Source organism: Oryx dammah, unplaced genomic scaffold (genome assembly GCF_014754425.2).
Source record: "Oryx dammah isolate SB20612 unplaced genomic scaffold, SCBI_Odam_1.1 HiC_scaffold_26, whole genome shotgun sequence".
Lineage (NCBI taxonomy): Eukaryota > Metazoa > Chordata > Mammalia > Artiodactyla > Bovidae > Oryx > Oryx dammah.
The window spans coordinates 91,426,748-91,444,262 of NW_024070210.1; the positions used below are offsets into that span (position 1 = coordinate 91,426,748).

Below are 17,515 nucleotides of genomic sequence, written 5' to 3' on the forward strand. Positions count from 1 at the left end.
CTGAAAAATCCCATGGACAGAGGAACTTGGCAGACTTCAGTCTGTGGGGCCACAAATAGCTGGACACGACTGAATGAGTGAACACACATGCAGTGTTATACCGTGTAATAATAGCATTCATGGAGAGGTAGTTCTTTGCTTTACATGGCTTTGGTATTTGAATTTCAGTCACCACAGCTTAGTTAAATAACACCAGTCTCCTCACAATAGGTTTATATTTCAGTTATCATGGTATATTGACTTAGTAATTGCATACTGTACCAGTTTCATCACTAACTTCAGTCCTCAACTCACTATATATATATAACAAATATGCGTGGGTCATGTCACTTCTTTCAGAGTTATTTTTAGCAGTTGGTCACTGTGTGTGTTGCTCAGCTTGTATACAGACTGCAAGGCATGCAGTATTGGTCCCTCCTTGTTTACCAGGGAGAAGCCCACTTGACATTTTACCAAAATGGATTATGAAAAACAGGATTTGATCAACAAAGATAAAAATGCAGGAAGGAAATGAAAAGTGATGACACTAGAAATGAAATTCAGGTAGAATGTAACTGGAGTTGTAGAGAAATTGCTGACTGTGTAAATGCTGATGCTGCCACTTTTGGAGAGACTCTAAATCCTGCCTGGGAAATCCCACAGACAGAGGAGCCTGGTGGGCTGTTAGAGTCCATGGGATTGCAGAGAGTCAGACACGACTGAGCACGCACAAACATGTAGCTAGAGGCACCTCAGTAAGGCAGGCTTTTCAGCATAAATGAGGAAAATGGTTGTGATGAAAAGGCTGAAGATATGCCCCGAGGAAGTGATGCTGCCAAAAGCTTCATATTAGAGGAACTCTAGGAGATAATTCACAACATTAGAAGTACAAAGGACACAATCTTGGAAGCTGATCCAGACTTAGAATTAATTTATCAAGGAATATACAAGATGCTTCCATGCATGCATGCATGCTCAGTCGCTTCAGCTGTGTCCAACTCTTTGTGACCGCATGGACTTTAGCCCACCAGGCTCCTCTGACCATGGCATTCTCCAGGCAAGAATACTGGAGTGGGTTGCCATACCCTCCTCCAGGGGATTTTCCCCACCCAGGAACTGAATCCAAGTCTCTTATGTCTCTTTCATTGGAGGGCGCATTCTTTACCACTAGCGCTACGTGGGAAGCCCTAAAGATGCTTGCTTGATACTTCAAATGATGAGAATAAGGCAGGTCCATTCAAACTACTCCTGATCAGTTAATTCTCAATGATTCTAATGTTATAAGGTATCCGGTCCCATCACTTCATGGGAAATAGATGGGGAAACAGTGGAAACAGTGTCAGACTATATTTTTTTGGGCTCCAAAATCACTGCAGATGGTGACTGCAGCCATGAAATTAAAAGACGCTTACTCCTTGGAAGAAAAGTTATGACCAACTTAGATAGCATATTCAAACGCAGAGACATCACTTTGCCGACTAAGGTCCGTCTAGTCAAAGCTATGGTTTTTCCAGTAGTCATGTATGGATGTGAGAGTTGGACTGTGAAGAAAGCTGAGTGCCGAAGAATTGATGCCTTTGAACTGTGGTGTTGGAGAAGACTCTTGAGAGTCCCTTGGACTGCAAGGAGATCCAACCAGTCCATTCTGAAGGAGATCAGCCCTGGGATTTCTTTGGAAGGAATGATGCTGAAGCTGAAACTCCAGTACTTTGGCCACCTCATGTGAAGAGTTGACTCATTGGAAAAGACTGTGATGCTGGGAGGGGCTGGGGGCAGGAGGAGAAGGGGATGATAGAGGATGAGATGGCTGGATGGCATCACGGACTCGATGGACGCGAGTCTGAGTGAACTCCGGGAGTTGGTGATGGACAGGGAGGCTTGGCATGCTGCAATTCATGGGGTTACAAAGAGTCAGACATGACTGAGCGACTGAAATGAACTGAACTGATATTAAATAAATGTTAATTTTATCATGTTTCATTTTCCTACCTATATATTTCTGACAGTAATAGAGTATTAAATGTTTTTTATAAAATTCTTGTAAGTTACAGATCCAGTTGTCAGATTGCTTTACACTGCTTTCAGCTTGCAGACCTGCAGGATACAGTCTTGCAGTGCCGTATAAAGCAGGCAGTACTCTTAATTATTTCACTGAATTTTGGTTTTACGTCCCACTAAGGTAGATTATTTCACCAAGTCTGAGGATGCTATTGAAATTCCTAAATATGAAAATGAGATATTTGGTAGTTTTTTCTATATTCCTCTTTCAAACTGATAAAGAAATAAAATGGATATTCTCACAGTCTAGACTACTTGAATGTTATAAATGTAATTTACATGTAAATAGACATCATAAAGAAGTGTAAATATAGCTATGGTAGGAGTTAGTCTGGTAGTTACAGACTTTCCATTAGGAAGTTTGTATAAATGTAAACTTGGAACTTGATCATTAAACTGTAGGAAAATGATTCTTAATTAAAAATTATTCCTTCCCTTTGTATAATGTCCTCAGGATTTATCCATATTGTTACAAATGTCAGAATTTCTTCCTTTCTCATGGCTGAATAATATCCCGTTTTATAAACAGCACAGACACATATGTATGTATGTGTGTGTGTGTATAAGAAAGATGTAAGTACATCTCACATTAACAACAGTGCACAGTGTTTCCCTTTGTCTACATCCTCACAAACACCTGTTATGTCTTGTCTTTTTGTTCACAGCAGTTCTAAGAGGTTTGAGGTGATAACCTCATTGTAGATTTGATGTACATTTCCTTGATACTGACTGATGTTGAACAACATCTTTTTCATGTACCTGTTGGCACCTTTAATTTACATAGTATTCTATGTCAATTATATCTCCGTAGATCTGGAAAAAAATTATTAGACAAGTGACACAAATATGTATTTGTAAATTTTCAAATCATATTGAGATATAAAAAGTAAAAATTTCAGCTTCCAGGTATACTTTAGGATTAAATTGTCAAGTTCTGTTAAAAATTATTTTTGGATTTTGATTAGGGTAATACGGAATTTGTGTATTTCCATCTCCACTCTTTTCCTGTCTTTCAGTAGCAGTATATTCATATTTTATAGTTTTTAATCATAAGAAATCTTGAACATTCCTTGCTAGATACATTCCTGTGTACTTTTCAGTTTCGTTTGCCATTATGAATGGTCTCTTTCGTTATATTTTCAAAATTAATTATTACTAGCGTATAGGAGAACAAATGACTTTTCTGTTCTTGTATTTAACCTTCTCAGCGAACTCTTCTTAAATCTGATAGTTTTTTGGTTTCTTTGCTAGATTTTTGGATAGTTAATTGTGTTATCCAGAAGTCATGACAGATTTATATTTTATTTTCAAATATTTTGGCTCTTACTCGTTTTTCTTCTCTCTTTGCAGGGATTAAGTTACACTATGATGTTGAGTAGTAGGTATGATAGAAGACAACACTGTGTTGTTTCTGATTTTAATGGAAATACTTGTAATATTTAACTCTTGTGGAATTCAAGTAGATATATATATATATGTACTTAAGTGAAGTTGTAGATTCAGAGCATGAGTTATTGTTTAAGCCATCTTGGTCTGTTCCATTATTGCAAAGATCTCCCCTCTCATTTTTAGCCTTTATGTATGAGTCTAAGATCTAGTTTGCATTATTTCTTATGTATGATGTGAGATTAAGAGATGAATGTTTTTAAACACATGTGTATCTAATTTGCCTCTATTTTTATTAAATATTTCAATGTTTGTTATTAAAAAACTATCCTTTCCCAACCAGATTTCAACCTCAAATGACACTCAGTTTACTGTGTATTTGTGGACCCACTTCTGAACTCTTCTGGTTCATGGGTCTTTGTGGCCCTCAGTTTACCAGTACCTCACGATTTCTGTAGCTTTAAAATAAAGTACTGTAAGTCTTCCTTAAAAAAAAAAAAAAAAAAGCTTTGTTTATGCTATATCCTTTGCATTTCCATGTAAATTTTGAAAGGTTGTCAGTTTCTACCAAAAAAAAGCTTCAGTTCAGTTCAGTCACTCAGTCGTGTCTGACTCTTTGCGACCCCATGAATCACAGCACGCCAGGCCTCCCTGTCCATCACCAACTCCCGGAGTTCACTAAACTCATGACCATCAAGTCAGTGATGCCATCCAGCCATCTCATCCTCGGTCGTCCCCTTCTCCTCCTGCCCCCAATCCCTCCCAGCATCAGAGTCTTTTCCAATGAGTCAACTCTTCGCATTAGATGTACTCTGCATATAAGTTAAGTAAGCAAGGTGACAGTGTACAGCCTTAATGTACTCCTTTCCTGATTTGGAACCAGTCTGTTGTTCCATGTCCAGTTCTAACTGTTGTTTCTTGACCTGCATACAGATTTATGAGAAGGCAGATCAGGTGGTCTGATATTCCCATCTCTTGAAGAATTTAAAACAGTTTGTTGTGATCCACACCGTCAAAGGCTTGGCATAGTCAATAAAGCAGAAGTAGATGTTTTTCTGGAGCTTTCGCTTTTTTGATGATCCGTATTCATTTACAGTAAAATAACTTCTCATTTGGCAGTAATGTCATACAAGTGAATATGCTGATGACTAGGAAAATTATAAAATGAACCCAAGGTCACTTAATCAAGAGTCATAGCAACATAGAAACCCTAGGAATGAAGGTCAAGGCAGTAGGTTGCAGCTGGCCAGATATGATACTATTTGCCCCAGTTTTTGTTTAGGAATTTACTACAACAAATAAAAGGACTTCCTTTGTGGCTCAGAGGGTTAACAATATGACTGCCATGTGGGAGACCTAGTTCGATCCCTGGGTCAGGAAGATCCCCTGGAAAAGGGAAAGGCTACCCACTCCAGTATTCTTGCCTGGAGAATTCCATGGACACAGGAGCCTGGCGAGTTATAGTCTGTGGAGTTACAAAGAGTCAGACACAACTGAATGACTAAACAAATAAAATAAGTTATCTCTTCTTAGTAATTAGAAAAAATAAAATGACAGGTATTACCTATTACTTTTCTTTAGCCATGAAATTAAAATGTTTCCTGAGTGGTTAAAAGAAAAAAAGCCTTTAAAAAGAATATTAATTATTCTTATATGTTCACAATAGAAACGCCATGTCCGGATTTAAAACACTAGTGGTAGTAGTAATAGTAGTAGTAGTGGTGGTGTGTACTAGTTTAAGAAACACGTTTGGGCAGTATGGCTTTTGACATATTAAAGTTCTATGGGGAAAGACATCTTTTAATTTTGTTTTAATATCAAACTAAAATTAAAAATTCAGTAAGGGCATGGGTTGGTCTGATTCAAGAAGTGCTTCCAAAATTAATTCCCCTAGCTTCTTTTCAGGAGAAATTGTTCATCACCACAGATCTTTTCTAACTTAACTTTTGGAGAAGAAAATAGAAAATCAAAGCCTCAGCACAGTAGCTCTGCCAGATATTTCCCCTTGTATTTCACTCTTAAACTCGCAATTATTGGTTGCTAATTTTTTTTTATTATATAACTAGTAATTGTTTTTCTTGAAATTTTTTCCACTGTGTGTTATAACAATCATTTGTTTACCTTTACTTTTGTCCAGTTTTTAGTGTGATTTCTAGTTAGCACCATGTTTCTTTGTGGAAGCTTTCAAAATCATTTTGAAATGTTATGTGCATGTATGCACATTTATGCATCATTTGAAAACATCTGTTGGGTGGAAGTAGTTTGCTAGAGGCCAATTAGTAGAGTATTATATTAGTCAAATTTTCTTTATTTTTTAAATGTAATTTTCAATATTTACATTTCTCTACATAATTTGGATTTTATGAGCCCTGAATATGGGGTTTTATCACCTCATATAATTGTATATAGGGTAGTTTTAAGACCTTAGCTTTATAGTTAAAAACCTTTAGACATTTCTAAATTTTAATTTGCCAAAATTTTAAATGTTATGTTTTTGTTTTACATTACTTTCTAATATATATCAAAATGCTGGCAGTGCACATCTGACTATCTTTCAGTTGGTAGCCCTGCAGTTCAACAGAGAATCTCATGAGTAGTATCTACCAGCGAGAAACCATAATGACAGTCTCAGTTCATTTTATTATCTTTCTTTGGTAATACCTGAGGCTTATTTAGAATCATGGGGAAAAGTTTCCAATGGTTCATATGTTGAATAAAGTCTCATGTATGCCAAAGCATGCTTAGGGAAGAAAAGCTACCTACTTCAAAATCTTGTGGTCGCTTATTACACTGCAGGACTCAAGTTGAAACATACATGTTATTTTTCTTGATATTTTTGAAAAATGTATGTCTAATGTTTAAAGCACATATTCATATTTTATCTTGGTTTGGTGAAATGTGAACTAAGAATTTGAAATGTATTGCTTCATGTAGTGAACTTGTAATAAGTTTTTTAGATAAAGTACTGATGAGTTGATTATTCCAAGTCCTTGAAGGAATGGAATATTGCAGTGTATCGCAATCTTTGATGTATTTTCTTTTAGTAACTGTTGGATGTTAAAGGTCTTTCTCAGATTAGTTTGCATGTCCTTTTGGGATAATGAGCAAATCTGAACCTTCTTTTGATGGATAAAATTCTTCAAATTTATAATTAGAGTTATTGATATAAACTATTTCTTAGCCATTCATGTTATGTGGTATTTGGTTGGACTTTAACAGAACAAAGGGGAAAAAATAAGATTTTTAATTGATACAGAAAAAGCATTTGATAGAATTCAGTACCCTTTGATGATAAACCACTCAACAAACTAGGAATTAAAAAAACTACCTCGGTGTTTTAAAGAAAAAAATCACAGCTAACTTCATACTCAGTGGTAAAAGACTGAAACCTTTCCCTCTAAGATCAGGAATAAAATGAGGCTGCCTACTTTCCCCACTTCTGTTCAACATAGTAATGGAAGTTTTAGCCATGACAATTAGGCATGAAAAAGAAATAAAAGATACCCAAATTGGAAAAGAAGCAAAATTATCTTTGTTCATAGACAACATGATTTTATATTCAGAAAACCTAAAGATGCCACAAAATATCTTTCAGAACTAATAAGCAAATTCAACAAAGTTGCAGGATAGAAAATTAACACATAAAAATTAGTTGTGTTTCCATACAGTAACAATCACCAGTCCTAAAAAGAAATTATGAAGGCAGTCTTATTTATGGTAGTATCAAAATGAATAAAATACTTAGGAATAGACTTACCCAAGGAAACAAAATATTTGTACCTTGAAAACTAAAATGTTGCTAAAAGATATTAAGACACAGATAAATGGAAAAATATGCCATGTTCATATATTGGAATACTTATTGAAATACCAATATTCCCAAAGTTATCTACATACTCAGTGCAGTTCATATCAAAATCCCAGGGATTTTTTTGAAAAAAATAAAAATAAAAAAGTCTGTGTACACACACATGCATGCACGTGTGCACACACACACACATTTATTTATTTGACTGCATTGGGTCTTAGTTGCATCATGTGGGATCTTCCATTGTGATACATGGAATCTCCTTTGTGGTTTGCAGTTTAGTTGCTCCTCAGTATGTGGGATCTTAATTCCCTGGCCAGGGACGAACTCATGTCCCCTTCACTGCACAACGGATTCTTAACCACTAGACTACCAGGGAAGTCCTTGGCCGAAACAGTCTTGAAAAAGAAGAACAAAGTTTAGAAGTCTCACACTTTCTGATTTCAAAACTTAACTACAGAGCTACAGTAATCAAAATGTGTGGTACTGACACTGCTGTATTTAAAATAAATAACCAACAAGGTACTACTGTATAGCACAGGGAACTCTGCTCAGTGTTATATGGCAGTCTGGATGGGAGGGGCGTTTGGAAGAGAATGTATATATATATAGCTGAGTCCGTTTGCTGTCCACCTGAAATTATCACAACATTGTTAATCAGCTATACTCCAATATAAAATAAAAAGTTTTTTTCAAAAAGTCACTAGGTCTAGCCCATATTCAATAAGAGTAGTTAATGAGAGTGTGTATACTGTGGGTAGGGATGACTGGAAACTGTGTCTGAAGCTGCCTGCCATAGAGTCTGAGAGGCTTTTAAATGATGTTTTGATTGTGTTATTATCCTTTTTAGTTAAAGTGTAGTAAAGAAAATGTAAGAAGTAAAAACAAAACAAAAATAAGTGCTGTCTTTTGTGAACTGTAACATACTGTATAAATCAGGATAAAACTGAATGAAAACCATTCATAAATGTATAGCAGTTAAACTGGAAAAAATTTAGAAAGTACTTGGAAAAAAAAATACATTGCATACAAGAGAACAGCAATTTGAACAACTCCATATATCTCATCAAAAACCATGGGAGCTAGAAGTCACTGAAACATTTTTAAAGAAATTCTAATATTTTGGATATATAAGGTTAAATAAAATATATTTTTAAAATTTTAAAAATGTGTGGTACCAGCTTAAAGGCAGATACATATATAAATGTGTGTATATTTATTTATATATATACACATACATAGAGAGAGTGCCTTAAAATAAAAACTTCATGTATGTGGCCACATTATTTTCAACAAGGGTGCAAGACCATTCAGTGGGGGTAGCATTTCCCCAAATAGTGTTTGGAAACTGAAAACCCACATGTAAGAGAATGAATTTAGACCCCCCTACATAATACCATATATAGAATAAGTTAAAAAATGAGTCAAAGACCTCATTGTAAGAGCTAAAACACAGGGTATGACATGAGATTTGTCAGAGGATTCTTGGATATGACATCAAAAGGTGAGGAAAAAAAAGAAAAAATTGATAGTTTAGACTATATCAAAATGTAAAACTTCGTGCATCAAGTGACACTGTCAGCCACATAGAGAAAGTATTTTTAATCATATCTGATGTAGACTTTGCAGAATATATAAAGAACTCATATAACCTAATAACTTGTAAAATATAAACTCTAAGATGACTGTAGAAGGTTTGACATATCTTGACTTACTTATCTATGTATCTGTAAACTGTGCATCTTTGTAATTATCTCATAATTTCTAGAAGAACCAATAAAAATTACACAAAAAGTTATAGCCGAATAGTCAATATAAAAATAAAAATATAAGTTAAGTTATTGAATACTAAAATTTCTAAATCATGAGCGTAATGGCAGTCAGAACAAAAAAACCACAGGGAATTAAGGAAACTGATTAATAAAGTGACCGAGCTGAATCTAACGGCATCAGTACTGATCTGATGTCACCAACTAAAAGACACCGTCATATTGGATGAAAATGTCAAGATGCAACTATATGTTCTCTAGGAAAAATCCACTTTTAATGTAAAGATAAAGAATATAAAGAAGGAAAAATATATACCACGCAAAAACTAACCAAAACGTAAGAGCAACTCCCACCCCTAAGCCTAGCACTTCGCGTTTCTCCTGCAGCGGTTTACCTTTCTCCGTAGCACTGCTTATCCTCACATTGTTTGCTGTCCCTCGCCCCCATTAGAAGTAAGCTCGGGTGGGTGAGGGGCTTCCCTGGTGACTGAGAGGTAAAGAATCCGCCTGCCATGCAGGAGGTGCCGGTTCGATCCCTGGATCAGGGAGATCCCCTGGAAGAGCAAATGGCTACCCACTCTAGTATTCCTGCCTGCAAAATCCCATGAACAGAGCAGCCTGGCAGACTACAGTCCATGGGGTCGCATAGAGACAGACACAGCTGAGCACGCATGAACAATCCAAGGGGTAAAGACTTTGTATTGTTCACGGTTTTATCCCCAAGGCCTAGAAGAGTTCCTGACATGCAGTGTCCTCTTGGTGAATATTTGTTGAATGAATTTGACTCTAGGATTTTTTTTCTCCTTCATGTAGTAACATCTTTTTGAATAGCATTCTGTAGACTAAAGTTGGGGAAGCCTTGGAATAGGGTATCATAGCACAGGGTATCTGACTTAGGTAATTATTGAATGACTGAAAGAGGGGACCCTAGAGAACATGAATCCCTCTCTCCTCATTTTACAGATGAGAAAATTGTAAAAATCACATAGAAATACTTTAACTGCACCACTTTATGAACCTTCTTTAATCCTCAGAAGGTTTCACAAAACAAAAAATATCACAGGTAAAGAAATAGAAAATGAAGATTAGCTTATATTAGAGTTTTCTAAAGCTGTCATGTACAAAATCTTCTGAGAGATTATTAACTGAGATTATTGTTTAAAATGTCACATAGGATTTATAAAACATTTTTGTAAATTTATAAAACTAAGCACCTTACGTCTTTTTAAGATAATTTCTTAGATATGGTATATAGCAAAGATCTTTCTAAAAAATTAGAAGTTAACACAGGAGGGTGAATTGAACCTTGTTTTTTTTTCTTAGAAAATATGATGGTACACCTAACTTTAGTGAGGAAAGGAAGAGGACCTCATGAAGGGAGCTTTGAAGAAAATGGTTGGAGAAGTAGGGGAATCTATTAAAAAAAAAAAAAGGGAGAAAGAATAACTGTAGTTTGTTTAGAATAACATTTATTCTCTACCCCCACCCCATTGCAAATGTATTATATCTTTAATGTAAGAACTTGTTAAATAGAGTACAAATATTTGAAAACGTTTATAATGCCATTAGCCATAGAAATCTATTATAAATATTGCATGTCTTAAATTACTGTGTTTCTTCCCTAATATGTCTATGTATTTGTGTATTTATATTGATTCACAAGAGATTGTTCTTTGCTGCAGATAGTTGGGCCAAGCTGACTCAAAAAGAGTTAAGCTTGTTAATTCTATAGCTTATTTGTTTCTGTAGCTTATCTTCTAAATATTATACGAATGTAGAATTTATGTTTTGTTTTCAAATGACTAATTTTTTCATAATTTGAGCTCTTATATTCTACCTTTATTCCTCAGATGATGGCAAAAGGGAAAAATGCATCTGAGCTATTTCCTGCTGTTGTGAAGAATGTGGCCAGTAAAAATATTGAGGTACTGTTTTGATTCATCATTTTCATGATTCCTTTTGGTGTGATAGAATCATATACTTTTCAGTTGCTTTGAAATACAACATAAGATATTTAAGTGTGACTAGACTTTTGATACAAATAAAATGTCCATAATCTTAATAGGTGGAATTGAATACAAAGTAGACATAATCTTAGCTTGGAATTTTCCTGGAGGATGTGAAAAGTAAAATTGAGATTACTTCACCTTGGTTAAGGATGGTAACTTTCTAAGTATTCTTAGAAGCTAGTTTTGTTGAAGTTCTGCCCTTGGGACTTGATTTTAAAGTACTATATGCCCAGTGGAACAGGCCTAATCAGGGCAGAGACTGAATCCAGGTGTTTGGACTCCAAATCTAGTGCTTTTCCTGGAGCATCTTAGTTCTGGTAGACCCTTTCTCAGTGTAGCAGGAGGTGAGCAGAAGGCAGGATGTAGTGGGAGCCTCTAATTATTGGTCTCTCTGTATAACTGTCAAGAGATTCACAGAGCTCTGAGGCCAAGGTAATTAATCTTAGATCAGATGGACTAATATGAGTCTGGACTAATATGAGACTGATAGAGTGTGAAAGAAAAACAGAATGAGCCCATGTAGAAGCTGTTGAGAAAGATGAGTGGGATTGAAAAGTTCAATGAAGAGAAGTAGAGATTGATCTGAGCAAATGGTGTGTTTTTTTTTAAATTAATCTATTTATTTTTGGCTGTGCGAGTTCTTTGTTGCTGTGTATGGGCTTTCTCTAGTTGCCTTAGTCAGGCTATTCTCTAGTTGAGGCATGTGGGCTTTTCATTGCAGTGGGTTTTCTTGTTGCAGAGCACAGGCTGTAGGGCGCACGGGCTTCAGTATTATAGATGTGGTGGTGCACAAGTTTAGTTGCCCTGTGGCATGCGGAATCTTCCCAGACCAGAGATGGAACCCATGTCCCCCGCACTGGCAGGTGGATTCTTAGCCACTGGAGCACCAGGGGAGTTCCATCTCTGTTTTGTAATTGGAGTGTTGATGTTGTTAGCACTTGATGTATTTATTGATGTTGTTGAATTTGAGTGTACTATTACACCATTTCTTTTTTTTTTTTTTTTTTTGGTTTCCTTTGTTTTTTTTGTTCTTTTCTTCTTTTCCTCTTTTTTAATGGAAGAAATCACACTTAAATTTTTCTTGTTTTTATGTTTAACCCATACTTTTTTTTTTCTTAGTGTTGGCTGTATCCACTTAACTTTTTACAGTCCAGTTATGTTTAATGTTGCACTTCTTCACATAAAATATAGAAATCTTGCAACTGTATATATTCTATCCCTATTGTCTTCTATGTTTTAGTTATTAACTTACCAGATTTATATAAGTTAAAAAACATCATAAGACACTGCAGTTTTTCCTTTAACTACTTATGTGATATAAAGGAATTAAAAGAAAAAACAGAAAAAAGTATTTATCGTTTATTCAGATATTTATCATATCCAGTGTTCTCTTTGAGTTCTAGGGATTCAGATTTCTGTCAGTATCAAGATCATCCTGCCTGAAGAATCTCTGTTGGCTTTTTCTGTAGTGGAGGTCTGCTAGCAATGAATTCTCTTACTTTTATCTGAAAATGTTTGCATTTTGCCTTCATTCCTGAAGAATTGTTTCACTGCTTGTAGACTTCTGGGTTAATAGTTTCTTTTTGTTTCAGCACTTAAAGATGCTTTGAAGATTCTTTTGCCGTCCATAATTTCTTATGTAAAGTTTCTGATGACCGGATCATTGATCTTCCTGTATGATTTGTAATTTTTCTCTTGATGCTTTCATGTTTTACTCTTTATCTTTGGCTTTGAGTAATCTGACTAGACTGTACCTTGGTGTGATCTTATTCACCTTCATTTGGTTTGGTGTGTGTTGAGCATCTTAGTCCTGTAAGTTCCTGTCTTTGATCAAAAGTGGAAAATTTGGGGCGATTATATCTTCAGGTAATATTTGCCCTCTTCTTTTTTCTCTTTCTGGTATTAAAATTGCATATATGTTATGTTGTTTAATTTTTATCCGAGAATGTATGAAACTTTGTTGGTATTTTAAGATGTTTTTCTTATTCTTTGTATTATGTAGTTCTTACTCATCTATTTTTGAGTTTGCTTACTCATTCTTCTGTTCAGTCCATTTAATTAAGTACATTCCTTTTTACTTTAGAAATTAAGATATTAAAAGTATTAAAACTATCTTTTCATTTTAGAATTTCAGTTTAAGCCCTTTATATCCTTTGTTTCCTTGCTGTGATTTTCTATATCCTATATTAATGGAGAGCACATTTTCTTTTTCTTAAGAATAAGTGCAACACCAGCTCTAAAATCCTTGTCTGCTAGTTCCAGTATCCTTATTTCCTCAGGCTTGTATTTGTTGATTTCCTTTTCTTGTGTGCTTATGTCCCATTGTTTTACTTTTTCTTATGTTGGGTAATTTAGGTTTGTTTCTTTTGAAATAATGAATACTAAATTATGTAGATTATGCATCCTTTTATATTCTATAGGTGATGTTTTTGTTTTAGAAGGCAGTTATTTTGCCTAGATTCAGATTTCAAATTCTGTTGCATAGGCAGCAACTTAATCTCATATTTTTTGTCTTTTGCTGAGCTGCTTTGGGTCTGTTCTGAGCTTGCATGGTTCAGAAGTCAGTCAGAGAGGTGGCTAGAGGCTGCCTGATGAGCCCATCTCCGGGCTCTCCTTTGTGGATTCCCCTGTTTGTTCAGTGGCCGTGGTGTTGCTGTGTTCACTTTTGGGTTCTGTCAGAGAGACTGGTTTGTCCATCAGTGCCTCCACCTGTACTCCATTCCCTGCTCACTTGGCCTCAGCAGAAGACCATGGAAATGGGGAAGGTAGTTCATGCAGCTCTTTTTCTTACCATCTTTGCACATACTCTCTATACCAGAAGAATCTGTCTGTTTCTGTTTCATTGCCAGGGACTTTAGTGCTTTTTGTGTTATATCTAGGTTTTTTAATTGTATGTGGGAGATTGTTCTACTTCGGTTTTATTCCAAAATTACCACGAAGTCCATATATCTATTAAAGAAATTTAAAAATGAGCTCCCCTTTCCACCCCGCAAAGTCTTTTATTTGTCCTTCAGTGTTTACCATTCATGTCCCTTTTGATTTCTTCATGTAGTCCATGAATGAATGAATTTTTTTCCCTAAATGACTAGAGGAATTTCTTTAATGTTTCTTGTTTTGCTGGTGATGAGTTTTCTCAGCTTTTGTTTAAAAGTTTTCTCAGCTTTTGTTTAAAAGTTTTCTCAGCTTTTTTTGTATACAATTTGAAAACATCTTTGCTGAGTAAAATGTATATATCTATGTTCTTTACTGTCTTTTTCTTTTAGTATTTAAAAAATATTTTATTGTTTTCTGACCTACATGGCTTCTTATGCCAAGTGTCTTGTCATTCTTATCTCTTTGTGTAAGCTATCTTTTCTTTCCTCTGTTGATTTTAGGATTTTCTCTTTATCACTGGTTTTCAGTTTTACTGTGGTATACCTTGACATATTTTTCTTCATGCTTATTCTGCTTGGTGTTTGTTGAGCTTCTAACTCATGTGGGTTTATAGTTTTCTTAAAATTGATAAACATTTCAGACATTAGTTTTTCAAAAATATGTCTTTTTTGTCTTCGTTCCTTCTGATATTTCAAGCAGACATACAGTACACTAATTGATATTGTTGCACAGGTCACTTTTTCAGTCTTTTCTCTCTGTGCTTCACTTGAGAAGTGGTCAGGTTAACCCATCTTCCCTTTTGTAGTGTCTAGCTATTGTGACTCTCTTGCAGTATAGTTATCTTACCAGCTACTGTACTTTTCATTTCTGCATGTTTAATGAGATCATTTTTATATCCTCCAATTGTCCCTTCAGCATATTTATATTTTTGTCTACCTTGTTGGACATATGGAGCGTATCTATAATAGTTGTAACATCCCTCTGCTAGTTCTGACAGTTCTGTCATTTTAAGTCTTTTTCTGGAGACTGATTTTTCTCACAGTTATGATTCATACTGTCCTGATTTTTGTTTAAATTGTGTTGGGTTTTCTTGTGATGCACAATTAAGTTTATATGGATCATTTGATGATTTCAAAGCATACTTGTTTGGGATAGTTTATACTGTTTTATTTTAACTGCTTAGAAACTCTGAGAAACAGTCAGTAGCTGTATCAGATCTCCAAGCTAGTCCACTAAATACGAATTTCTTACCACCTTATCCTTTCTTTTTGTTTTTTGTATTTTTAAATTTTTAATTGGAGGATACTTGTCAAAGCATACTTTCAATGTGTACTAAAAGATACAGAAACACCTTTAGTCTAGACTAATGTAAGCCCACTACTAAAGCAGTATCTTAGGATTCTGCTCAGTCGTACATATATTTATGAGATATTTTCTCCCTGGCTGGTGAGAACATGAGCTTTTCCTTGCTTTTTGTGATCTTTGGTGTCTGTTCTGCCTGCTTCTTCCCTGTGTTTTTCTGGTCTGGCTTCAGGTTTCATCGTATGTGCAAGACTGTGCTAGCCCACAGTTTGATGTTGTTCCTCTCCAGAGTGCATTCTTTCACTCTCTCTGACGTTGCCTCCTTTTTGGTATTCTGCTTTGCAAACTCAGGCACCCTTGGCCTGTGTGAACTTTGATCACTGTGTCCTTGGCACAGTGAGTCTTCCGAATTCTGTTTGAGTTGCTCCCTTGACTTTTTCCCCTTTCTTAGGGTTCACAGTAATGTACTGCCTGGTGTCCAACATATGAAAACTTTTGTTTCATTTTTTTTCCTCCTGATTTTCTGTGTGGTTAAGGTAGGGAGGGTAAATAAGATCTCTCAGTTATTATTTCTAAGTTATAGCTTTATATCATAATCTGGAAATATTTTTAAAACCCTAAAATATATGGAAAGTTATCAACCAAATGAAAACATTACTCTCAAATTTTCCTACTTACCATGAAGAATTTTCAATTTATAACTGGTTTACATGCTTGAAAATTCTCTTTCTCTTTTCCATCCTTTATATCACAGTTCTGTAACGGGGTTTTACAGAATATATTAAGTAAGCTGCGTGTCATTAGCAGTTTTATAGTCAGTACTTAATTACTTCTAGTTTGGAAAACAAGGCATTTTCTAATGAAAAGATTGCATTTGGTACAAGAAAAATAGAGTGCATAAAATAATCATGACCTGAGAATGATGATTAGAGTTTTTTACTTAAGTGAAACAAACAGATCAGCCAGGTCACATTTCATTTGTGTTATACAAACTTGGACACGATTGAAGCGGCTTAGCAGTAGCAGCAGCATACAAACACGATGTTGATATGATGTAGACCCTTAGCTGTTATTTGAATACTATGTAACAGATTGGGCGTCAATCTCTCATATAAGAGAAATTAGTCATTTAAATAATTTGCATTTGCATGTTCAAAATCTGGAAAAGTGTGGTGAAGTATATGTTATACAATTTCAAGAGTATATATTTCAATATTAAAATATTTTTCTGCCATCTTAAATTTTTTAATAGGATAATTTATATTATAGAATTTTAAAGATTCTATAAAAATTTTAAACTTGCTTTTTAGATACATTTTGAAGTAATTTCATTTTCTATTAGACAGTAAGTACAATACATATTTCAGATAGATGAATTTTGTGCACAAATGAATAGGCGTCATAGAGTGAACTTGACTAACTTGAGTAAATTAAAATCGAAACACTTGTATACTTGTTGCCAACTTAAGAACCAGGATAAATTAATATTGGACTTAAGTTGATGAACTGTTCTTTCTCAGATTCTAATTAATGGGATAAATCTAGACTGAGCATGTGATCTTACAGTATTTTCAAAGTTTACTTGTGATTACTTTAGTAGATGCTTATTAAGTACAATTTATGAGCTTGTTACGATGTATAGTTCTGAATTGATAATTCAGTTAAACTGTTTTTGCAGTATGACAATGCCATCTGAGCTGTCTGAGCTCCTAATTTGATATGTACATTAGTTTTATGATTTTTGGTATAAGAAAGTTTAAGTAGCTGAGGAAAAAAATCAAGATTTCACTTAGAAAAGTTGTGAGCTGTGGGTAAAGCTTGTCTTAGTGCCTTACATATAACAACTCATTTTATGCTCACAAACAGCCCTGTGAAGCTGGTTCTTTCATTTTCCATGTTTTTATTATGAGGACAGAGTAGCAGAGAGATTAGGTTATGTGAGCAAGGTCACACACTAGTGTGTGGCAGTCAGAATCCAGAGCCAGGCAGCTTGGCTTCAGAAACCATTTTAGGTCATTCCCCTTTTAAAGCCATCCTTCCTGTTTGAATCCTTCCTCCTTTTTCTTTAGTTTCTTTGACCTTTTGTCATCATCTGGTGTTAGCTCTCCTTTGGGAGGTATCTGGCGTTGGTATAAATTTGTTTTAACTTTATTGAAGGAGAGTTGGTTTACACTGCTGTATCAGTTTCTGCTGTACAGCAAAGCGATTCAGTTATATGTATACATTGTTTTGTATATTCTCCGTTATGGTTTTTCACAGGATGGTGAGTGTAGTTCTCTGTGTGCTGCAGCAGGACCCTGTTACTTATCCATTCTGTATAACAGTTTGTA

General features: G+C 35.1%; 1 protein-coding gene across 1 annotated transcript in view; it reads left to right on the forward strand.

Annotated features, from left to right (window-relative positions):
• AP3B1 (adaptor related protein complex 3 subunit beta 1) overlaps positions 1 to 17,515 on the forward strand; it is a 236,592-nt gene that overhangs the window by 29,168 nt on the left and 189,909 nt on the right. The window contains exon 3 of the mRNA XM_040225914.1: positions 10,851 to 10,925. Within this exon, the coding sequence (XP_040081848.1) occupies positions 10,851 to 10,925 (75 nt within the window). The remainder of the gene's footprint in view (positions 1 to 10,850; positions 10,926 to 17,515) is intronic.